At 41.6% G+C, this 25799-nt stretch overlaps 1 protein-coding gene across 3 annotated transcripts in view; it reads right to left on the bottom strand.

The window, feature by feature from the left end:
* The window catches only part of KCNB2 (potassium voltage-gated channel subfamily B member 2), a 736266-nt gene that overhangs the window by 394378 nt on the left and 316089 nt on the right, over window positions 1–25799 (bottom strand). The window contains exon 2 of one of the 3 annotated variants that reach the window (XM_069621206.1): window positions 7494–7576. The exons of the other annotated variants lie outside the window; for them this stretch is intronic. Coding sequence (XP_069477307.1) covers window positions 7494–7544 — 51 coding nt within the window. The 5' untranslated portion in view covers window positions 7545–7576. The remainder of the gene's footprint in view (window positions 1–7493; window positions 7577–25799) is intronic. 3 annotated transcript variants of the gene reach the window in all.

Below are 25799 nucleotides of genomic sequence, written 5' to 3'. Positions count from 1 at the left end.
GAAATGGCTGCCGCCGCCTCAGCTGCACAGAGGTTTCTTTGGCAGGTCGTAGGTGATTATTCAGAGATGACATGTTTTCCTCATCATGTCCACAATGCATCTCTTGCAGAGCGACAGCCAGACTGAACAGCACGCAACAAAAGAGAAGAGAGGAGGGGATAAGCACCTTTCCCCTTGGAAAGGAACAACACATATGACTGCATTTCCAATTGGTACCTTTCAGTTTCATTAACGCCGATCAAGCAAATCAGTATCGATTCCAATTCTAATTCCAGTCAGAATTACAATTCTGTACTGCAGGTTTAGTTTGAAATATAATTTGGGTGACACCACATATATTAGACATCTCTCCTGACTTGGTTATTTTCAATACTTTTGTTTTGCTCACAACACAAAACTTGAAACATCCACGGGCGATAAACAGGCAGCTTTGGGGTGTAGCTCAGGCTGATATGCTCAAAACCTCGGCATAGGTGATATTTCAGGCGATCAGAAAGCAGCTCAACTTTGGTGACAAAAGACAGGGTTGAGCCTCCTACAGAGTGACGAGGCATCACAGGATGTCCCATCACCAGAATGGCGACCCTTTCAAAGTGATGCTTGCTTAGCAGTGACAATAATATTGATGCCCTGTGATTGGGCAGGTTGTCTATTTAGGGCAGAGTAGCTAAATCCCCAATCTGACCACCACAGCAGGGCACATCACGTGTGTTTGTGCCCACGTGTGTAAAAAGTAATTTCATATGTCCTTCTGCTAGGAATGGTACTCTCTTTGACACTACTTATGGAGTCTTCAGGGTTCAGGTGCAGTATCATTAGTACTGCCTAGCGGATTCCCTAGGGCTGCACTTATCGGTATTATCACCCAATTTCATTGTACTCAGTTTATCAAACTCAGGACAATACACGATTTAGGCCCTCAATGCGAGTTGGGCGGTAGCCCTTACATGTGGCGGCAATGCTAGTACCTTACACGCAGCGGTAGCACTATTACTGCCGCATTTAAAGGCTGGCCCAATCATGAGTTTGGCAGAAAGTGGTACTTTTACCTCCAGAATTTAGCTTTAAGTAAAAAAGGCCCCTTTCCTCTCGTTTTCGGCGCTATTAGTGCAGCGCTAACTGCGCCGGCGCTAATAGCACCACCCCATACCGGACACAATGGGGAATGCAGATTTACAGCCTTGCGGGTACCCGTAATCCGGTGTTCACCGAGTAGCAGTAACGCTATTTGCGTTGGTGGTTGTATCCCAGCGCAATTACTGCCGGGACCAACCTTGTGATAGAGCCCTAGGTATGCCAGGATTCCTGCTTGCCTACTGCAGGTTGGACCCATGTCTGAGACAGGACTGGTCATGTCTTTATAAGAAGCCAGCAATATTTTAAGTTTGATGCGTGCGTGTGCGTTCTGTTGTAGGAAGGAAAACCCTTTTTTTAGCACCCCGAGTTGCCGCTTTGGGAACCTGGGGTGCCAATGGCCTTAACACCCAATCCAGCGGGTGTTAACGGCGTAGGGCCCTCTTTAAACGCCAGCCGGATCGGTGTTAACGCCACATTAGAGGTTATTCAGATGTTATGGAATGCTGGTATTTTCAGATACAAAAAGGGTCGACTCGCAAAACTTATCTAGACATAAGTGTGTTTAGAAATGTGCAAAATATAGGAGATTCACAAAAGGCGAAATGAATATAAATTACGAGTCCCTAATGTACGTAAAAATGCCTGCATTCATGGCATGTAACTTTATTTCGGAACTGCATAAGTGGACTTTCTCAGGTGAGTGTTACGGGTTAGTTGAGGGCATTGCCCTCGACTAATCTTGGGCTACAAGGTCTGGATCATGACTGGGATAACTGCTCCTCTTTTGTTCCACTTTTATTTTAGAGTGATTTACCACTTTAAGGCGGAAACCAACTTTCAGGAAGCTTAGTGTGTTGATTGGCCAGGACTGGACCACCTAATGACCCCTGGCTCTGCAGATACATGCAGGTTCCTGCTCAGAGAATCTTCATGCTTTGCAAAGAGAGTTCATACATACTGTCACTATTGGTTCTTCTTACCTATCACTGGGCCACTTTTGAGTGCTACGTTAACTTCTATATATAACATTAGCTCTACCTTACCGAAAATTGCAAACTACCATTTTACTGTAATTAAGTTACAATCATCCTCTTCGGTTTTACATGAAATCAGTGCTACTAGGTACACTGGATGACCACCGGATGGCTGCCAATGTTGGTGGTGTCATCGTGGTCACCACTTTATTTTTTACAGCGCCTCTTGGCAGCTGGGATTGGTCATTTGCCTTTTGTGTGGGTGCACGCAAAGAGTTGCCCATGTCCCTTTTTTCCTCTTCCATCTCCACTCTTCTGTGTGGTTCCCGAGGGCTCAGCCCTATTGCTTCTTCTCTTTAATTGTAATTTCAGATTCTTTTCACCCGTTACTCATGGCTACGTCCTAGATGTCTTCTCCTGTGCTATTGATGTACATACAATTCCTGGTGTTCTTGGACCATGACCTGGGATTCAATCTCTTTCAAATCAAGGACCTTATGCAGGATGTGGACCATGGCACTCAAGAGCCATCCAGATAAGATTGAGGTGATGATCATGAGCGCACAGACTGATCTCTGGGGTGCACACATCTTGCCCCTGAAGATGGGACCACCCCTGGCCCAAATCCCACTGGACTGTAACTTGGGATTTTGCTTTGATTGTGGTAATATCTTTTTACCTCAAGTCACCATGCTCACCAGTAGCTGCTTCTTGGTTCTCAAAATCCATCATACAATTTGAGCCTCTCTCTCTCCTGTTTTTACAGCCACAGTGGGTTCAGAACTCGTATCTTCATGCCTTAATTACGGTAATGCACTTCATCTTAACCAACAAGACTTTCTGATACGTCGCCTCGAGGTGAACCAGAATGTTTCTGCCGGATCTCCTTGTTAGAACATTACTGCACACATTCTTGCACAATTCGAATTGCTCCCTTGTCAAAAGGAGTCTTTCTGCTCTCTGAAATCCTATATAGTTTGCATGATAATGTGCCCCCTATGTTTCCTGGCCAGTCCTAGTAGCAATGCAACTATTGGTGAATGCGTGCGCAGCTTACATAGGTAGTCATGTGTATGTCTCACATGTATTTGCATGAATACCTTACAACTGAATGAGGGAAGTGGTGCAGAGAGAGGATACGTGGTACAGTGAATGCATTACTTGTAGCATGCTTGCAGATAAGGACACATGTTAAGGGGAAGCATGTGCAGCCTTGCAAACGCAGGTTATGCAAAGGTTCCAGATATTTTTCAGTGAATTCCAAGGAAAGTTGAAATGTACCAGCACATAAAGGTCAAACTTGCACACAGTGTAAATTACACAATTGCTTACTTTTGTGTACCAGTCCAAAACAAGATTTTATTCATTCTCACTGGAGTCAAAAAATATAGACACATTTCTCTGGGCCACAGTGTTATTTTAATAATGTTATGCTGAAAAAAATCCATCAACAAAATAAAATGGAAATTCATTTGTATGGGTGGGGGACGTGGCCCCCTTCCTTGAGTGGCAGGTAGCACAGTGCGCATGAAAAGAGTTGTCTGAGGGAAGTATAGATGCACCAGTGAAGGAGAGAATGCATGTTGTGTGAATGTTTGAATGAGCAGGTTTAAAAGTGAGAGTGTTGTGTACTTTGAGACTGTGTGCCTGTGCTCGTGTGCAAAGGGGGTATGGAACTCTAATTTTAGGGCTGCTACTGGTGGCATGGCATTTATACTGGGCATCAAGTGTTAAGCAAACACGAGGAGCACTATTACATAGCTAGACTGATCTATTTTGGTGAAGGCAGTCTATTTATCTTTTCATATAGTTACATGTCATTTCTTTACTGGTATGAAGGGTAAAGCCAGCTTGATAAGTGTGATTACATTGCTTGGTACATTCAGTCTGGATCTAATTATTTATTGTGGCATGCCATTTTTTACTGGGCATCAATTGTAAAGCAAACATGATGAATATGTTTACGTAGCTAGATTGTTTGAATTTGGTGTAGCCAGTCCAGTTATCTTTTCACACTGTAGCATGGCATTTTGTACTGGTATGAAGGGTAAAGTCAGCATGATGAGTATTATGTTGCTGAATTGCTTTCCCTTTCTTGCAGCTAGCCTGGATCTACTTACTTACTGTGGCATGGCATGTTTACTAGGCATGAATGCTATAGCACGCATGGTGAGAGTTATTGCATAGCTAGACTTACTTTGATGCAGCCGGTCTAGATATGATTTCTTTTTGTGACATGGCATTTTCTATTGGTATGAAGGGTAAAGCCAGCATGCTGAGTGTTATTATGTTGCTAGACTGCTTTTCATTGGTGCAGCCATTCTGTGTCAACCTTCTTACTGTGGAAAGGCATTGTACTGGGCATCAATGGTAAAAAAGACATGATGAGTTCTTTGGTGCAGCCAGACCAGTTTTTTTTTTATTGTGGCATGGCAGTTTTGTGCAGATATGAAGGGCACAAGCTAGCATGGAGAGTGTTATAACGTCACTAGAGTGCCATTCATTGGTGCAGCCAGTTTAGATGTACTTTCTTACTGTGGCATAACATTATGTTACTGGGATTAAGGGTAAAGAAAACATAAGTGTTGTTACATGGCTAGACTGACCTACATTAGTGCAGCCAGTCTGGACATGTTTTCATGCTATTTTTCTGTGGAATGGGATTTTTTACTGGCAAAGCCAAAAGGAGTTAATTTGTATATGGTAACAATAGCATACATTGATGCAGCCTGCGTGGATGTGTATGGGCACAGCCAGCAGGAACATTTTATGTCTACTGGAATATATTGTGGCAAAGGCATCATGAAAATATGTCAAAAATACTCCTGTGCACTGTTGGTGACTTGCATTTATTAGATATTTTATAGTGCTACAATACCAAGTGGAAACTGTTGGGTTTTCCCCCAATTTTTCACAGAAAGTGTGCTAGAAATTTACCCATTTAACCCATTATTTTTAAAATGTTCTTGGAAGCAGAAGCCCCCTAACCGAACAACCCAGGGTTGGTTTAGTCTCACACACTGCACTCAGTCACTCCCGCATATTCGAGGCAAACGCCCCTTCAATGAACATATTCACCAGCCTTCACTGCCTAACAGAACCACGTTGACACATTGTTCAGACTGTTATGAAAGCATAACCATAAAACAGGAACAGCCACCATAGCATGCAAAACCATCCTTGTATCAGTGACGACACAGTTTGAGCAGGAATGCACAGCAAGATTCCAGAAAGATGCAGTAAAGGGGAAGGTTAAAGATATCTCTGTCGCAACTGTTCTCGCCTCTGCCGCTTGCTAGATGTTTGGCTGAGTCCTCGTCTCGCTTCAGTCCTTCGGAAAGGTTTATTAGTGCTGCTGCCTGTTGGTGCTCGGTGGAGACGCTGGCTGTATGCCCAGTTCATGTTAACGAACTGCATTTTCAGTTCGAATTCTCTAAAACGCCATTTGTTCTCATTACGAATTGCAATAAAACAAAAGGGCAATGAGGAGGTGGCAGGGAAAGGACTTGGGAGGTGCGAGGGAAAGGGGAAAGGTGACGGGGCTCCAGGGAAGCAATCATCGTTGAAAGGTTGAGGTGACCATTATTGCTAGATGTATATTCAAGATTGCGATGTTGCACCTGTTAGCAGCATTACTTTGCAAAATTACTGTGTAGTCACTTTTGTATGGTAAAGTAACTGGGTGCAGTGATAACAAGGTTTCAGCCTGCAGGAAGAAGTGAAGAGCCTACCGCTTATGGGAAGGATGGTTCCGGTGAGGACTGCCTTTCATCTAGGAAGGATGAGTCTTTGGGATGAGCTTTTATTTGGAAATCATGAGCCCATGCACTTTCTCCGGAAATATTGATTGACTGAAGGGTCCGATTCTTGGAATATTTGCCTGGTATAAAGTGAATTTGCACTGCTGAAAAGTGACTTTGCACTGCCGACACAAACCCTGATTCATGGAACCGTGCAAAGTGTATTTGTGCAGTGGAAAGTCTAGGCAAACTCAGTGCATAGTCATTTTTGCAGTACATGAAGGTTTGTGTCGGCAGTGCAAAGTCACTTTTCAGCACTGCAAATTCACTTTCAACTTGGCAAATATGCCATGAATTGGTCCCTAAATGTTTGTCTATCGAAAGATAATTGTCACTTTTAGGGTATGGGGTCTTGAGATTTTCTCATGGACAAACACTGGCAGGCAGGAAAGAGGTAAGTAGGGAAGGGGGATGGTGGGTGGGGGTTGGGAGTGCGGGGTGGGTTGGTTTAAGCACGTTTGATCATATGAAAAGTGATTGCATGTTTTTTTTCGATCAGTTTGCTGTAATCACTTTTCATACGATCAAACACCCCCAAACCCATTTCACCCCTAGGAAGTATAGATCCTGCCCGTTGTTCCATGGACAAAACACTGCATTTCACCTGTTAGATCCTGGGCATTGTCTCACTCAAAGGAAGTGTAGTCTAGCACATTGAAGTGCCTCATGTGCTTGATGGAATTGCCAATAATGATCTCCGATCCAAATAACCTGAGAGACTCAAAGAATATGGCAAAGTACTACGTTATTATCAGCATAAAAATAAAGTAGGACAATCTGGGAAATAACAGGCAGCAATTTGCGCACTCACACCCAAATGTGATTATACAAAAGTTTTATACCTTGATATGCATCCTCTATGAACCTATTGAAGGGAGAGATTGGTTATGGGAACATATGTACCTATAGTATATATAAGTGGCAACAACTTAATTAGCTGCCCCTTATTTTATTTTTTATTTATTTTATTTATTTGGATTTATAAAACGCCCAGCAGCCCGGAGGCATGGTGGCGCTGTTACAGAATATTCACTTAATACATGTTAAGGCTAATATTTAGGAAACAGTGGTACAACAATATTAGGATCGATATTTCATAGACAGTAATACAGGTTCAAAGACAGTGTTGAAAGTTTTTCCAAGGTTGCAACAGAGCAGTGTTGTAGACTGTACATCTTGGACGTGGTCTAGTTAAATAGCTTAGTTTTTAGCACCTTTCTGAATACTGTAAGGGATTCTTCTTTTCTTAAGCTGAGCGGAAGCGCATCCCAAGCTTTTGGGGCTAGTACTTCAAAACTGGTGCCGCCCACTTTAGCTCTGTTGAAAGCTGGGACTGAGAGCAGGTGAGAGTATTGGTCGCTAAGTAATGTAGGGTGATTACTCTCATAGAGAATGTTTTTAAAATAATGTGTTGGAATGGTGCATATTTCAGCACATTACTTCTGAAAAAGGGGTAAAAAGACATTTTCATTTACTATTGGTTCTCTATGGTAACACATGAAAAAAGGCAGTAGATGTGAAGGTGAGGGGGGCTCTGACAAGGGGTGCAACTAAAGAGTGATGGGCGTGGCCTAAAAGGGGAGCCAGATGCCCCAAACAATACATAATGAGGCCCTGCATACAAGTATGTTGGTCTACTCACCGTGGTCTCTGGTAGCCTGGTTTGCAGCCAGTCTGCATATTGTAAATACATCTCACTGGTCCAGTTTGTGAATAAATCTCTGTCTGTAAATAAAACACTCTCACACTCAGTAAAGAAACAATTAACCAGTCAGGCTAATTTTGATAAAAGCGTAAATTGCGTGCAGGGGACCACCGATGTACACACTTATGTGCTCTTTGGTCCCCTGTCATGCAAGTTTTCATTTTTACAAAAGAGAGCAAAAAGAAAAGGTAAAGCACTGTTACTCTTATAAAAGCAGCCTACAATTTGCATTTTGCAGAGTACATATAAAATGAATTTTTATGAATCTCATGCAGGCGTAAAACTAGATCGTTTTGCAAGCGGAGTGGGAATGAGGAGGAGGAAACATATATTCCTCTCCTATCTCCCATTCTGGCTACCAAAAGTTTTTAAAGAATTCCCCAGACAGTAAAAGAAGTGTAAAGACTGGCATAAGACTTGTATGTCTTATTTTTACACTATTTTTATAACACTACTGCTTTTAACATTAGCTGCATTAATTCAATTACCTAAACAAATAAATGGGAGATGGACACAAAGGACCAGAATGTTTTGCATAAACTAATAGAGCTTTTTGGGAACATTAGAATTACTGCAAGTTATGTTTGACATATATGTCTATTGTGTCATTTTCGCTGCCGCCCTCCGTTTTATGTCTGTGATCTCTATTTAGCCTCTCAGTTTTTCTGTCTGCCTTCCCCACCCCTTGCTTGCCTCTTTTTCTCTTTCATCACACCCACCTCTATTCAGTTTTCTTCCCTTCTCACCATCCTCCACTCTCCCCTTTGCCCCATCCTTTGCTATATTAGTGCACTTACTCTATCCGAATTGTCATTTGACCTAGTACGATAGTAGTTGTCTGTCTTCCTCCCCCTCCCTTCTTGTTCTTCCTCCCCCTCCAGTACTATCTGAAATGTTGTCAGGCCTAGTTTGATAGTTGCTTGTTTTGCTCTTCTCCTTCTCCCTTCTCCTCCCTCCCTTACCTCTTGTTCATTCTGGCACTACCTCAATTGTCATCAGGCATAGTAAAATAGCCACTTGCCTGTCTCATTCTCCTTCCCTCTAACCTTACCCTCCTACCCTACCCTCCTTTATTGTCAACTGCATTTGCACTATCCAAAATGTTGCTAGGCCAAGTATTATAGTTATTTCTCATTCTTATATGTATTAAGGACCTGTAAGACTGTCACTGTATTCTCCCTTGATCCCTCCCTGCCTTGAAGCACTTTGAAACACATTGTGTATAGGTGCTATATAAATACACAATCAATTCAAATTCAATTCAATTCAATAGTGATGTAAGCTGAAATCCTTTTGAGCATGTAATGTACACTGGGTTAGTTGCACATTTATTTTATTACAACACTCACCCTAACAGTAAAATGTCTGCAAACCATTGGACATGTATACGTTTTTGGACAGGCCTTGTTCTTGGCAATAACATCTTGTCCAGAGTACTATAACCAGCTCTAAATCCTGTTTGCTGGCAAGATAATCATTTTTCTGTGTAAGCAAACAATGAATTTTGCCTAGCAGTTGGGTGGAGAAGATCTTTGAACAGGAATCGTTCATAGCCAGTATACAGTAGTTTGCTGGTTCTGCCTATCCTCCTCTTGAACATGGAATTTCTCTTGCATTACATCAAGCAGGAGGCCAGTTATTAAACAGGATGACAGTGTATATCCATGCATTATAAGGAATACAATATCTGATACTGTACATAAAAATGATTTGTGGTTATCGTTAGGTCAATAACTGTGCCAGGATAATGGATAGTAGGATTTTTATATATAAAAGTTGTATTGAGTTCTGATTATCAATTATCCCGGTGCAGTACTTGACCTAACTATCACCACAAATAGTCTTATATTTAGACTGACTAAAGTGAATACCAGTCTTAGGCAACTGCAGTAATGGTACATTTACAATTTCCAGACCTATCAAACTCACCACAGAGCGGCGCACAGGCACACTATTCACTTCATCTTCCTGTACATAAAAAGGACCTTATTAGGACACAGAGCACCTTGGAGCTCTGTGGCCTAATAATGGAACTTGGCCTTTGGCCTCGTTGCTCTGTTTATCACAGAACTCGTCAGTTACTTGCAATATCCTTATAACATAAAGTAAGGGATACTTTATTCCACGTAGACACTATTCTGCAATATTGTTCAATAAAGGAGTTTTTTGGCCATAAACCCTGAGGCACAAAGGAGCTTATGATGCTGGAGAATCCAGAGAGTGATAACGGTACAACAGGGTGTCAATTAGTGTATTTCCTTTAAGTCATACGCTATTTACAAATGTTATTTCTGCAGATAATTGTTTTATTCTGTATTGTATTATTATTCTTATATGATGGTTTTCAACCTTCGAAATAAATACTAGAAATTGAATTGAATTGGCAACAAGATGTTGGGTGCTCCATCATTTGATGTTCAAACTGGAGGGCTATTCGATAGTCCACCATGTGACCGATTAATGGAGGCATATGGGAGCATCCACATTCTCAGCACTCCCTACATATTGTCTAGGAAGTGAACGTCCACATCCTAGATCTGCCGTGGGTAGGCGGTTTAATGTGGCTGATATATAAAGACAGGAGTTCATTGCTTGTCCCTCCAGAATTCTTGGCACCTGCTTTTGAAGTTTCACGCAAACACCACACAAGATATTGGACTTTCCATCCAAGACTTCCGATAGAGAAATGTCATCTCCATACATGCCAGCGTTTTAGATCAGCTAGGAGGAACGTTTCGTTTGGTATTGTTGGTGTCAAAAATCCTTTTATGTACGTATCATCCTATTTTTATCAATGTAATAATTTCAGCTCAAGTATTCATGGAATTAACCCTCTGGGAGCCCTTACTAATTTGTAACAGTTTTACATTTCACACACAGCTATAAAATATGAGTATGTCTGCTTATAAATTTGCCACATTGTAAATCTGAAATAGAGGATAGCAGTTCATAATTATATGTATACTAGCTCCACTCGACAAATAATGTGTCAATCCAGAGCCCTTTCTCCCTCTCTCTCTCCCTCTCTCTGTCTCTCTCTCTCTCTCTGTCTCTCTTTATCTTGCTCTCAAAAACATCTAGTTACAATTGATTAATTCCATTGCTCTAACATTGCAAACTGTCTCTTTTTAATATTGTTGAATGTTCTTTTTTAACTGTCACTTCCAGATTATATTTTAGTCATTATATGTATGCTACACTTGTCTTACTGAGTAAAGTACATTATCAAAACCACCAATAGCCATATAACATTCAATTTTGAAAAGTACACTCCTATTGTACCCTTTCGAAATGGCCCTATGATAAAGGACATGGGGACAGATAACCCCAGTGGGGGTTCCTGACTACTTTACACTATATCAAAGTGCATGGTTGGTAGTGTAGAACATTGTTTAAAGCAAGCATCCTGGATAAGTTGGCAAATTGAGATGAGGAGAAGTGTCCAGTTGAATTGTAAAGAGAAATTGTTAGGCTGTGTACATCTCATTAGGTCTTATCTTGGGTTAGAAGGGTACGCTACAGCCATGAGTCGATGAGTCGATGAGTCTTAGCTTCACACAGAACAATGGATCTACTGACTAGCTTCATCAGTGTTACGCATAAGGCTCCACCGTCACTTTCAACAATGTGTTTTTATAGGGGTTCATTAATGTATTTGCCATACTCAGTAGAGTGACCTTCTGAAAGTTAAAATGGCTTTTAGGCAACAGCTCTGATAGAATGTGTTCATTAACTGCTGTGACCAAATTACATGTTGTTCATCTACATAATAAGAATCTCGCAGAATTGTTTTCCTTTCAATTAAATGATATGCATATATGTAACCAATTTACCACAGACATGCCCATCAATGACCCAGAATCTAAGCAATGTTCTTGTTGATGTCACTCAGCACTGTATATTCCTATATGTCTTCACTTGTTTGTATTGTGCAAATATAAGCTCTGATTCTTTTGATTAACACACATTTCGGATAAACCACATCACATAACATTTTGAGCATTAGAAGCTGGAGTTCAAATGTATTTATTTATTTATTTATTTTTACATTTATAATGCACACTAAACCAGAAGGCATCAAGGCAATGAATGAAGCTGTCACCGAATTATGTGAGGCTAAGCATGAAATATCGGAAGGCTGTATAGACCGCTGTCTTGTTAAGATCATGACAAGTGAGTGGCGGCTGCTGGAATGTGTTTACAGTGTAATTATGTGACTGAGTGTGATGGTTCACTTCTATAAATAATGCTTATGTGAAAATATGACTTTGCAGTACTTCCTTTACTACTAGGGTATATCTGGAAGTGCTTCTGCATGGAATTATATATATATTCACTGAAAGAACTTTAGTTTAAGGGCAGCTAAATTGACCCAATTTAACGCAACAGAACCCTTGAAATTCAGCAGATGTGGGAAGACACTTGCTAGAACCCTGATACTATCCAGGATTGACTACTGCATCCCCCTCTTCGTAGGTACCAATGCCTGTAAAATAAAACACTTCAGATCATTCAGAATAACGCTGTAAGAGCACTGTTAAACATCTCTAAAAAAGACCACATTTCCACAGCCAGACAAAGCATCCACTGGCAGCTGGGCCAAGAACCCATCATGTTTAAAACACTAGGATTGACCCACAAATGCATCTCAAATATCGCCCCCATTTACCTGTCCAGACAAATTTCCATGGCACAATCCTCCAGACCTACCCGAGCTGCTTACTTGCATCTACTTGACATTCATAGATACAGGTGCCAGAAAGCAGGAGGAAGCAGCTTTCCGGTGATCGTGGCCAAACTCTGGCATGCCCTCCCTCTAATTTAGAGATCTGATGAATTCTTCTGGTCTTTCCGCAAAGGCCTCAAAACCTGGATCTTCTCACAGGACCCCCAAATTTATTTGAACCCACCAAACCCTATAACCCTTGGCACCGCCATCTCCAATTTGTTAGTTGTTTAGCTATATATAACCTGTAGGTATCACTTCTGCTCGGAACCATTGCAACCTGTACCGCTGTAACCATTACTGTAACTACTGTATTACATATATATATAACGCGTATGTATCACTGATTCTCTGAACCATTGCAACCTGAACCATTGTAACCATTACCTGTAACTATTGTATTATTGTATTACCTATGATGGTAACTTTCATAACCTAGGGCAACCACTTCCCCCATGTAAGCCAGCGCCCAGATGCCCACGGGTTTGGTGCATTCCAGAAATGACAAAATAAACAAATAAATAAAAACATTGTGAATCCCTTCTCTTATAATATGTATGTGCTCATGGGCTTTGCAATGGGAAAGCGCTAATTTAAGATGGTCATGACTTCCCATATCCAAAATGGACAGTTCGGAACACTCCTATTTTTCTGTTTAGAAAAACCCTGATGAGAAAAAGGAAGGTGACAAATATCACAAGTGAGGGCTCCAGACTACTTTGCATAAAACCAAAAATAATTTTGGAAACATAAGAATGAGCTCAAATCTTTCTATTTGACAAATATTTCTATTATAAAAGGGTTGTATGCTTTGATCATTAAGTACTTAATGCACACTGGGCTAAGTGCTCATTACATTTTCTCAATGCTCACCCTAACAATAAAACGTTTGTAGCATTGAACCCTATATACGTATTCAGACAGCCTTGGACTTCTGATGTGAGCATAAAATGTTTGGAATATCAGTCACCTCATTGAGGTCCAAAGGCTGACACAGATAATGTTTTCTTTCGCCGTGCAGAATTGTATATGGGCCTCAAGGCAAGAAAGGTTGTGCACATGCTCAGTTCCCAATGCACAGATATCCTAGGTGAAATGTATATATATATAGATAGCCACCTGTAAATCAATTGGCATAGGCAGTGTTAACAACAGCCATGAACACTAAAGATGGACTTTCATAATTTCTGGTGTGATCATAGAGACGGTATAAAAATGTAGAGAGACCACATGAGTTTTGTATGTGAGCAAGCTACAAGTTTGTAGCGAAACCCATAATATCTTGATGATTTCATCAACCTTGATTAGGGGATTTATTATTAAAGGACTTTGTACCGAGTACTTGGATTGCTGACTTTCTTGCATCAATACTGGAACGAGTCAGCTGAGTGCATTAGCAGGGTACTCATGCACCAGTTTTGTGGTATGATGATCTCTCTCTCTCTCTCTCTCTCTCTCTATATATGTATATATATATATATATATATATATATATATATATATATATTCCCTTTCTGGTTTCACCGATCACTAAGTGAACATTAAGCAGCGCTCATGGAATTGCCTTTTAATAAGGTCCAACAAAGTTTCCGCAGTCAGATGGTGCATAAAAAGTAAATCCTTTATTTTCAAAAAATATATCCAGGTTAAAATCAGTTTGCAACCTGTGCCCAGTTTACAAACAAGGGAGACCACAATGGAGATGAATATATATATATATATATATATATATATATATATATATATATATATATATATATATATATATATATATATATATATGTGGATTTGTGTGTTTGTGGCTTCTCGTATGTTCCTTATACAATTCCACACCAATCTGCACCAAATTTTGCACAGTCACCTGTTATGACCCTCCAGATATTACTGTCTACATGACATTTGGACTCCCCACCCTTTTCCCGGATTTCAGCAAAAGTGAACATGTGGTTGTGGGTTTGAGGCTTTGCATTTGGTCCCTTTCCATTTCCACACTGTTTCACGAATCTCGACCAAGTTTTACACAGTCACCTGTTAGGATCCTCTGGGCATAACTGGCTACATGACATCTGGACATCGCACCCCTCTCCCCGGTTTTCAGCAAAAGTGAACATTTGGGTGTGGGTTTGTGGATTTGCATATGTTCCCTATATAATTCCAGAATGTTTCACCAATGTGCATCTGATTTTGCACAGTCACCTGTTAGGACCCTCTGGACATTACTGGCTACATGACATTTGGACACCCCTCTCTGTTTCCTGGATTTTAGCATGAATCCAAATTTGTTTGTGGGTTGGTGAAGCATTGTTCCTCACAATTCCACACTGTTTCACACTGTTTCAGCAATCTGCACCACATTTTTCATGGTTACCTGTTAGGACCCTCCAGACATTACAAGCTATATCACATTTGGACACCGCACCCCTTCCCCCAGATTTCAGCAAAAGTCAAAATGTGCTTTTGGCCTGCCGACAAAGCTGTAAATCATGTTCACCGGGAAGGGAAACAAAAAGTGGATGAGAGGCGAATGGACACTAGAGGAGAAGGTGAAGGCAGGTAGCATTCTAGAAGTTTCCAAATTATTTCAGCATCAGGTGCAATTACTTTTCCAGAGAATGTTTGCAAGATGCTGCCTACCGATAAAGCCGTAAATCATGTTCACCGGGAAGGGAAACAAAAAATGTTGTTTCTAAACAAGCCTTACAATGTCGTAAACCATGTTCGCTGGGAAGAGAAACAAAAATGTTTCTAAGCAAGCCTTCCAAAGAACATGTTCTCTAGTAATATTGAACTTTATGTCCATAGATGTTGACACCATCACCATCATGTCACCATCATGCTGCTCAGGAATCTCCATGTTGTTCTCACATTATAATAACCTGGGCAACGCTGGATATATCAGCTAGTGTATATATTAAAAGGCCTGCGGTAGTGGCCCTGTAGTTATGGTTAAGTTGCTCAACTCATAGAAAGAGCACTTTTTGGGTGGCTTATAACTTTGCCCCCTTGCACAAATCCTCAACAAACTGATTTTGGGAAGTTTGGTGTGGTTTAGTCCAAGGGGGGAATAGTTATAGGAGGGGTCCCAACATGTGGGCAAATCCTCATAGATGCAATGGAAAATAAATGTTCCACACGCTTACAGCCCAAACCGCTGTACAGATATTTACCAGATTTGAGCCAGGAGCTGTGGATTGGTCCAGAAAGCGTGCTTTTATAAATTTGGTGTAAATCCGTCCAGTAGTTTTTTTTTTAAATGGCCCAAAAGTAGGTAAAGAAGTTAGTGATATCTGGGTCTGGTCCGAGGACTCATTTTCTGATTCAGAGTCCGCAGACGCCTCTGGACCAATCAGAGAGCAGCATGATGTTCGCGGACATCATACATGCTTGCTTATTGGTTAAATAAAAACGTGAAGCACATCAAAACAGTTGAAACGGACACCATGTTGGATTAGTGAACAGTGCGTAGTCCACGGACATTGCAGTAAAAACATATTAAAAAACACAACATTGCACTTATCAATCAAATCAAACAATCACTGCGGAGGTGAGAGGTGATGAGGATGGGATGGGATATGCCCATAAAAAGCCAAAAATCGACAAGGAAAAGTGTTTACTGTGATTTTCCTATTGGGGAATGCGGCATGGCCAAAGCCCATTCCCCACGGATTGTGGAGACTGGCCATGGTTGCAAGCCATGAGCACTGGCCATTGGTCACATTATGAGGGTATAGTGGGCACTGAACTAGGATACAGGGTAGCTGCAGTGAATAACGGAGGTGGTTTGGTGGGGTTGGTGTCATGGTTGAGCCTCATGCCCTAGGCAATTCAACCATGACTTGCATCCCCAGCATGCGCTGCTGATAACAACAAAAAATTGGAAATAAAATGTTTTTTAAAGGAGGTTTACAGTTCTTTCATATATGTTAAAATAGGAATTATTAATAACTTAAATACAGTGATGTAACATCATAAAAAATTTTCACTCATAAAAACCAATGAAATTTACAGAAAAAACATTATTGAAGCAACGTTATGGTTAAGTTGCACTAAAAAAAACTATGAAATTCAGTGAAAAAACTTTGTTAAATGGTTATTGTTAAGTTTCACTAATAAAAACCTATGAAATTCAGTGAAACAACTTTGTTAAAGGGGAGTTATGGTTAAGTTGCACTAATAAAAACCTATAAAAGTCAGTGAAAAAACTTTGCTAAAGGGCCGATATGGTTACAGGTAAAACCAAAACCCCCCAGAAATTGGCCAGTTATGGTAAGCCGAGGAACCATAACTCATGCCACCACTGTGCACTGCTAAGACTAACACCCAGGACATCAATGATGACATCACAAATGTCATTGATGACATCACTGATGGCATCACATTTGAAATATAATTTTGATGAAAAGTCCCTACGGGGGGTTGTGCTTATAATGTTGGTAACAAGATGTCAGGGATGATTGGGAGACCTATTGTGAACTACTTAATGTATTAAAGAATGTACTCATCTAAACAAAACATTATATTGGTATGTTGTTGTTAATACAGGAACCTAATCATACATACACATTGGCAATGGCTGCAGAATGCGCCATAGAAGTCTGAAGAAATGCTGCCCACACCGTCATGAAGGTAGGGAAACACCAAGTTTATTGCTGATCGGACCTCGGCCACCCAGCCGCCCTTCAACATTAACGGATACAGAATGTGGAACCCTGGAAGTAAGCTAATGCACCAAGGTTCCATTACAACACTTCTTCCCCCCATAAGGTGGAACCAATAAGAAAGGAAAACAGGAATGAAAAAAGAGAAACAAGGAAGAAATAAAACCAAAGAAAGGAGAGGAAACAACTCCCAAAATGAATGTAATAATGAATAACAATAAAAATGCAAACACACTTCCTGGAACTCCATAGTCTATACATTTGGTGGAGGTAACCTAATCCTTGAAGCACGACCTGAGCCGACTTGTTTCCCATCAGAGTTCAGGTCCACCCCCTCACTCCCAGACAGGGTAGAATCATCACACCTACCCATCTCCCCATCGGCGGCTATAGGCCCACACACTCTTCAATACCTGGGGCAGCAACCGGGACAGATGCCCTCTTTGCTTCTCTGCAGCCCTCATTAGGTTCCCAAACGCAATAACCCAGCACTATGGGAGCTTACACGGATGCGACAGTTGAGTCTCTCTGCACTATCAACCTTTGTTTGCTCCACCCCAAACCATCATCAAGTACAAAATAACCTGCCCCCACCTTCACTACAGTGTTCAGAGCCATGTACAAACCTTGGATTTTTCACCCACACAAAATCACCAACCAGCACTTCAAGAGACCTCCTGTTCCACTGCTGTAACCTCACCCTCTCCTGGCAAATACGCACCCTCTCCAAAACCTCAGCCATATTCACGTCTGTGCACACGCCCCACCAAGGGCAACACTTCTGAACTTGGAACCAGCCTTTCTACCCCTCATGAGTTCAAAATGGGAATGTCTGTTGATAACTGATGGTGCACTTCTATAAGCAGACAAGGCTTCTGACAGGACTTCAGTCCAAACCAGTCCATTGGTGACAGTGAACTGAATTGCATCCTTGACAAATCTATTAATATTTTCCACTAACCTGTTGGCTGAAGGCTTGTACAAAGAGGTCCTGTGGTGCCTTATCCCCAAATTCTTAAAGAATTCCTGCATGCAAACTGCCAAAAATTGCACCCAATTATCTGTAAAAATACCAGTTGGAATTCCTTCCCTGTCAAAAACCTTACCCAGGAAGAGCACACTTTTCTTAGCAGTTACTGTCTCCAAAGCAGTGGCTCCTACCCATCCTGAAGTATAATCTACGAGAACACAAACCCCAACTCTCCTCCAAGCATGTCCATGTGGCTTAATATGTCCAACAACAACTTTGACCACACATCCTTGGGAACCTCCACCGGGTATACCGGCTTTGGGCACACAACCTTGCTCGTATTGCTTACTGAACATGCAACACAGTCCTTCACCACCTGCGTCACATCGACATCCATCCCTGGCCACCAATATGACTGCCCCAATCTTCATTTAGTCAGGGATCTACCCAGATGTCCTTCATGTACCAAATTCACAAGCTTGGACATTAAGCTGAGAGAAGGAACTAACCTTTCCCCTCTCACAACACCCCACAGCCCATCAGATAATTTGTTCAAAATACGCACATATACTTTCCCTTCCTCCTTGCCGTTCTGATCTTTCCACCCAATTCTCAAACCTTCCTTAATCCATGCTAGATCCAAATCCTCTGCACACTCCTTATCCCACTCATCCTTATCAATGGCTGGAAGTATGTATGCAACTTGGGTGTTTTCCCCATCCTCCTCTAGTTTATGACAATCCCTGGGCAGACGGGACAAAAAATCCACCACTACATTCTTCGACCCAGAGATGTGTTCCACCCCAAAGTTAAATACTTGTAAATCCGCCATCCATCTTGCTATCCTAGGCGAGACAGATCCCATGCCTTTAGTCGTTAACACAAAAATGGAGGGTTTGTGATCTGTCAAGGGATACCTCAAAAAAATGCCCAAAAATGTTTAAATGCTCAGGTGACTGCCAATGTTTCTCTTTCTATGACTGCATAACGCTTATCAGCGCCCCTCAGCACTCTAGATGCAAAAGCAATGGGCTGAAACTTGCCATCCTGCCACTGCTCCAACAATGCCCCAAATCCAACATCACCAGCGTCCACGGTAAGTACAGTTTTGCTCCTGGGATTGAACGAATCCAGAGAAGGAGAACGGTCCACATCATCCTTCAAATTGACAAACCCCTGTTGACAACACTTACACCACTCAAACCTGATGTTCTTTTTCAATAGCGCATGCATGTGCATGGTCTTTCCCGCATAAGATGGGATGAACCTAACGTTGTTCACCAGAGAGGGTGCCTCTCTCATCACTCACACTAACTCCTCCTTGGGACTTATTTCCTTTCCATCCAACGTATGGCCCATATAAGTCGCAGTTGGAACGCCACCATGGCACTTCGCCAACTTGACAGTTACCCCACTTCTCCTCAAAACATTCATAACTTGAGCCACCCTCATGGCGTGCTCTTTACGGTCCTTGCCCCATACCAACATGTCATCTTGGAAATAATTTACACCTTCTACCTCCCTGAACAATGTCTGCACCACCCTTTAAAAGACAGGGAAGACAGATGCTAAACTATAGGGCATGCAGTAAATCGTTATGCCCAAAAGGTGTGACAAAAGAAGTTTGGTGTCGGGACTATTTTGTGGTAAGCAGATGACAGGTCAAATGTGGAGAACTGCGTTGCCAGTCCTACAGTTGCCAAAAGTTCATTTATGTTGGGCAAGGGATGATGGTCAACCCATATAATGCTGTTTAATTCTCTGAGGTCAATCCACATCCTGAGACTGCCATCTGCCTTGCCTGCCAAAACTACTGGTGACAACCATTCTCCGGACTCAATTTCCTCTATTATTCCTCCTTCCATTAGTTTAGCCAGTTTGATCTTTTGTCCTTCCCTGACCATTACTAGCACCCTCTTGACTTTGTGAGCTTTGGACTCCACCCCTCTCTTCAACACAATTTTATGGGAAAAACTTGTCAGCATTCCTAACTTGTCTGAAAAAACAGTAGGAAAGGTATTCTTCAAATACTCAGCAGGCACAACACACTCAGTTTGCATTCACTAACCCTCCTCCACACATAGCACGGGAATGGCTTTTTCTGGGCATGTTTCAATCTCTAAGGCAGCTTGCTCATCCCAACCTAGGACACTGTCACTCTTGTGTGCTACAAATAACTTCCTTTCAGTAGTGTATTCAATACGCACCCACTCATACCCTAGAACCTTCATGAGTATCTGACCTTAAGCACATGGATTGATATCAACAGGTTTGAGAGTAGATAATGCCTTTCCATAGCTCTTTGTGTATAATTCCAGAGATATCATGGTGTATGGTGACCCCAAATCCACTAGCATTTCAATCTGTGCACCATTTATAGTGAGCACATCCCACGGCCCTTTCGTGGGAGCTCCTCCCTCATGCAATAACATGCCTTTGCATGCTCCTTCACTCACATACCCTACCACTCCATCCACGCTTCCTTCACCCTCCACCATCGTCAAACTTTGTCTTCCTTAAGCATTCGTTCAGCACATACGGGCAAAGTATCCTCTACCATTACATCTTCTACACTCAACATTCCAGGCTGGGCACTCTTTCGCTCCTGTGGAGTGACCCGTCCATCAACATCTCCTGAAAGTCTGTCTGCCCACAGTTGGTCCTCTGTTATTCTTGTTTACACTGTTCTCTCTGCTGTCAAATCTCTGTTTCATCTCCTCTCCATTTCCGTTGGGTATGATGGCTTGTACATCTTGGCCCGTCTTGTCGTTTTTCTCAGTCAATGCATGTACACTGACTTACGATTCTTCAATCTCTCTGGCAATCTCGATCACCTTCTCTACGGGAGGGTCTCTGTCAATCCATAGTCTCTCTCTCACATTGGCATTTCTCATTTTCATCATGACCTGGTCTCTTATATTCCTCAAGTACACCAGTGAACTTGCAATCCGAGATGAGCGTACTTAGTGTTATGATATAAGCATCAATTGATTCACCAGCACCTTGTGCCTTCGAAAAGAAATGGTACCTCTCTAACACTACATTGTGCCTCTTGACAAAACCCCCTTCCAACATTTTCAGCATGGTTTCATACATGCTCACCATCATCTCTCCTTCTCCTCCACTTGGGACACATACATCTTCGCCTGGCAGATGCATGAACACTCTCAGGACTTCAGTTTCTAGGCAGTTCAATAATGCAGCTTCTTTTTCATTATCGGAGTACTTTGCTCCAACGGCTGTCCTTAAATACACTGTGAAAGCGTCAATCCAAAGGTCCCATGGTGTTGGGGGTTTTCCAGGGTTTGCCATGAATGCAGGTGGGGTGGGAGCTGCTTTGCTGCATGATAGCACTTTAACAAAAAGCCCCTGTTAAATCTGCCAACAAGTTGGCACCTCATTACTGTTTCTGCCAGCAAGGTGAATGTACCTCTAGGGCTCAGGGACTCGGGTATGCAAGTTGCAGGGACAGTGTAGGGTCCTTACCTCAGACCTTTGCTGCCTCTTCAACGAGCATGCAGGGAAGGCTGTGCTCGTGCTTCAACTTTTGGGGAATGAATGCTCTCGGTGCCCCCTTCCTCCACAGATCAGACTCAGGATAGTCACTGATTGGCCCTACACTTGGAGCATGTAGAGGGAGGAGAATTGAACTCCGATTGCGGCTGAGTTCTGGGTGCAGCATGATGGGTGTGCCGTAGGACGCATGCCTAGAGGTTCAGCCGATGTCAGTCTACAATGTGTCTTGCCGCCTCATCACCAGTGAAGAAATGCTGTCCACATGGTTGTGAAGGTAGGGAACAACACGTTTATTGCTGAATGGACCTCGGCCACCAAGTCTCCCTTCAACATTAACGGATACAGAACGTGGTCCCTGATTGTAAGTAAATGCACCAGGGTTCCATTACAATAAAGTACAATATTTTTAACCTGGTAATTTTGGATAGTAAAATAATGAATGCTACTTTATCAGAGTTTTGAGTAATGTTAAACATGGAATAAATAGCTAACAATTCAAGACTTACTACAGACTAGTGTTAGTACAAATAATACATTTGAAGACCCACAATGCATACAAATCAGAAGCACATACAGGAAAACTGAAGTAAGGAAGAAAGAAACATCACCAGAAAATGTGAATACCATTAAAGCTCATCTTCATGTATACAAATGAATTGTGTGTTTGAAGCCTGTGTATGTGCTGACAGACAGAATCAAGTCTAGAATGAAATTCCAAAATTTCATGCAGTTTCATTGAGTGGCGCCAAAGTTATAAGCCATCAAATAACTGCTTTTCACCAGCCCTGTAATACACAAAAAAGCATAGATGCCCCCACACATCTAGGATGCATGCAGACATCACACACTGTCCTGGACAATTCGCGGACAATGGGGAAGAAAAACGCCAGTTTTTTGGCATTTTAAGGCCATATGCCATCCCAGCCTCATCACCCCATACCTCCCCAGAAATTGTTTGATAAGTTTGACAAGTGCAATGTTGTGTTTTTTAATATGTTTTTACTGCGCTGTCCGCGGGCACCAGCCGGTGTGTGCAAATCCAACATGGCAGGCGTTTCCAAAAATCTGACGCACCTCATGTTATTTATTGACCAATCAGTGGGAATGTCCGATGTCTATGGACATCACGCCACCCTCTGGGCCAATCAGATGCCCGTCCTTGGACCGAACAGGGAAATGAGTCCGCGGAGTGAACTCAGATATCACTCATTTTTTTTAAACGTTTTGGTTGTTTAAAAAAGAGAAAAAAAGACGGATTTAAACGAAATTTACAATAGCATGCTTTCTGGACCAAGCCGCCGCTCCTGCCGCAACTTTGGTGAAAATCCGTCCACCGGTTTGGGCTGTAGGCATGAGCAAATAATTATTCCCATTGCATCTTTGGAAAAAAACACAAATGTTGCCCCCTTAACGAAACCTCACCAAACTTCGCATAATCAATCTGAAGGAGCCACATACTTATTTTGCAAAGTTTTGTGAGGATTCATCCAGGGAGGGCGAAGTTATAAGCCACCCAAATGGTGCTCTTCCTATCGGTTTAGCAACTTAACCATAACTACAGGACCGCTACAGCAGTCAAATCAATACTCTGCATTCATTACCCCATTCAATGGGTTTTTTTTGGTTTCTTTTAGGAGAGAACCTCCAATCATCTATGGAACACTTTCATGTTACCGCTTCGGGCTCTCAAAATTCGTATGGATTTCCTACTTATCTGAGTCTATCCAACTAACTATAACCCCAGTAAGCAAGAGAATGTTTTTCTTTTTTTCTTTCTTTTCCCAAACCCGTTACTTATGTGGCCTAAAAATCATATAGTGTTAAAATTCACTTCATCTTCATTATTTTTATCAGCTTGAATTCCGCCAGCTGCATTTATTCAAGCCAGGTCCTAATTGATGAATCCAATGCTTCAGGATCAGCCACTACCATGGACATCTTAGCAGCTTCTTTTACAAAGGTAGACACACACCTACATTATCTGTTACATCCACTTCAGCCTTAGCTTTAATTATCTTTTTACTGAAAATTTCTTTACATTTTTGGATTTACAGATCCCATTGATGAATGTTGGTCCGTGATCATTCATGTGCTGTGTGCGCCGGGATGGACACTAGGGTGACATCTGCACCTTGCAACTTTGCCTAGAAGAATTCCCCCCTATATTAATTTTGGGTAAGGTTCCCCTTCTGACAGTTGAATTCAGTAGTCATTATTTAATTTTGTTTATAGCCTTTGTTTAGGCACCAGGACAATTTAGGACAGTCTATTGAGAATCATATAAGAAGCCCATATGCTGTCTCTTTTAAAATTTGGTATTTTTTCGTTTTGTCTGCTTCCCTTGCAGGGGTTACTACCTCTTACTCTCGCCCTGAGGAAGGCGTTGTTCTTTGACATCAAGGGCCTTACAGGTGGCTTTGCCGAAACGTCATTTTGGTCTCTCTTCGTTGGAACTCAAACCAGATTTTTTATGAGATCATTTCTCTTTTCGACATGAAGTAATGTGAAAAGTTAACGTTGGCAGACCTGTTTTTATGCATTTATATTCGTGCACAAATGTATTTCTCTCATCTAACTATATATTTTTTTCAAACTTTGAACATTTTATTTGTGCCTCACTTAACTGCTCAAACTAAGGTGCTTTAACTTTCTTTAGGCACCATGCTATCACTATTACCATTGAATGTTAAATTATGATTATGGTTTTATTATGCTGCCCCTTTTTTTCTTTGTTAAATAAATCTGTTTTCATATACATTGGCTTCATATTGTTTGAGAATCCCTTAGATTGTCCTCAGTTGCCACTAGGTAGAATTTAAGGATATCTTGTGATACCTTGTCCGTAATTATTTGAATTAAGACCTTAGTCTACTAATTGTATGCCTTACAGCTTTTGAAATGTTTTTGTTTGTTTGAAGGCTCTGTAATATATATACAGGAAATCGGTGAAAAAAACACTGTGGAACACACTTCAGGGGATCAGGAACAAAAACACAAAATAATGATGTAGAAGGGACAACTCTTCATTTTCAATCCTCAAGTGCTCAAAGAGAAAAGAGGGGCGCACAACCCGTTTCACAACAAACTCGTTGCTTGATCATGTGACACGTTCCTATATATGTAAGATTTTGTAAAGTCACTCAATGGGACACATTTTCTAATAGTTGCTATGATAAAGGAAACCTGCTCTTTTACATTGATAAATCAATATACAGTTCTAAGCTAATTTTTCTATTAGAAAGTGCAAATCTCATATTCAGTAGCAGGATTGGTGTGTTAATAGCAGGATTGGTGTGTTATTTCTATTAATCATATATCAATTAATAATGTATGATGAAAAACATTAATTTGTGAATCTGTTTCTCAAATCTTTAAACTTGGAATATTAAAGCATGATATGAATGTCATAACAAATTCCCTTTAGTTCAATGTCATAATACCATCACAAGACATTTTGACATTGATTGTCAATGACATAACTGCGCTGCCTCTATGTATAGGGACCCCAGTCTGCTCGCCAATGGCTACTTGCACAATCTTCATTTTCTCTGTTGATCCTTGAGTATCAGCATAATAAAAGCCTAGGGTACATGCCAAGCTGTGTTAAACTAACAGTCCCAAAGTCGAATATGAGTACCGTAGCATGGGCTTCAGTTGACTTACCTTAATGTCCCCCTTGACAGATTGCCTTGGTCAATACCCTGAACAGATACATGATTTACATTATGGTATTTTGGAGTGATATGTTTGGGTCACCAAGCTATATCACAAACATATTGATTAAAACACTGTAAGGTGGTGCTGGCTAATCAGGATCCTCGAAACATGGGCTGAACTGTCTTGTACAAGCCAGCGTTCAGAGCAGCCTGGGTGCAGCTAGCCATTGCCCCCTTCCACACTACTCCTTCCACACCCCCTTTGCCTCTTAGCACCCATGCAGTTTCCTATGTCAGTGCTAAGAGTGTGTAATCTCGTTTTCTTTAAAACTTACCTGGTCACAGCCATCAATATTGAAAACGCACTTAGGAACCCCGGCCTATGCAGCAAGGCGTTTCTTTTCTTTTAAGTACACACCATTAGCACCCACGTAGGGAATAAACGGGTGCTAATGGCCAATAATGGTGTTGCTGCTTTGCTCGGGCCCCTAACTTGGGCGGCGGACGGTTACTGGTAGGGATGGCCTGCCGCCTCGGGTTATATCACCCAATTATTTCCATCTAGTGTAAGGCAGTGATTGTGATTGCTTTTTCTTAGGTGGAATAAGGTGTATGTCCTCTTTGCCAGAACCCAGATAGCTGGAACTGAGGTAGCCATATTCATAACACTTCAACTATTGCACTGATGGGGCCACCAATGGAAGATTCCACTTGCTG

The sequence above is a fragment of the Ambystoma mexicanum genome, chromosome 5q (assembly GCF_040938575.1).
Source record: "Ambystoma mexicanum isolate Mex_15411 chromosome 5q, UKY_AmexF1_1, whole genome shotgun sequence".
Classification (NCBI taxonomy): Eukaryota; Metazoa; Chordata; class Amphibia; order Caudata; family Ambystomatidae; genus Ambystoma; species Ambystoma mexicanum.
This window is presented reverse-complemented; position numbering and strand designations above follow the sequence as displayed.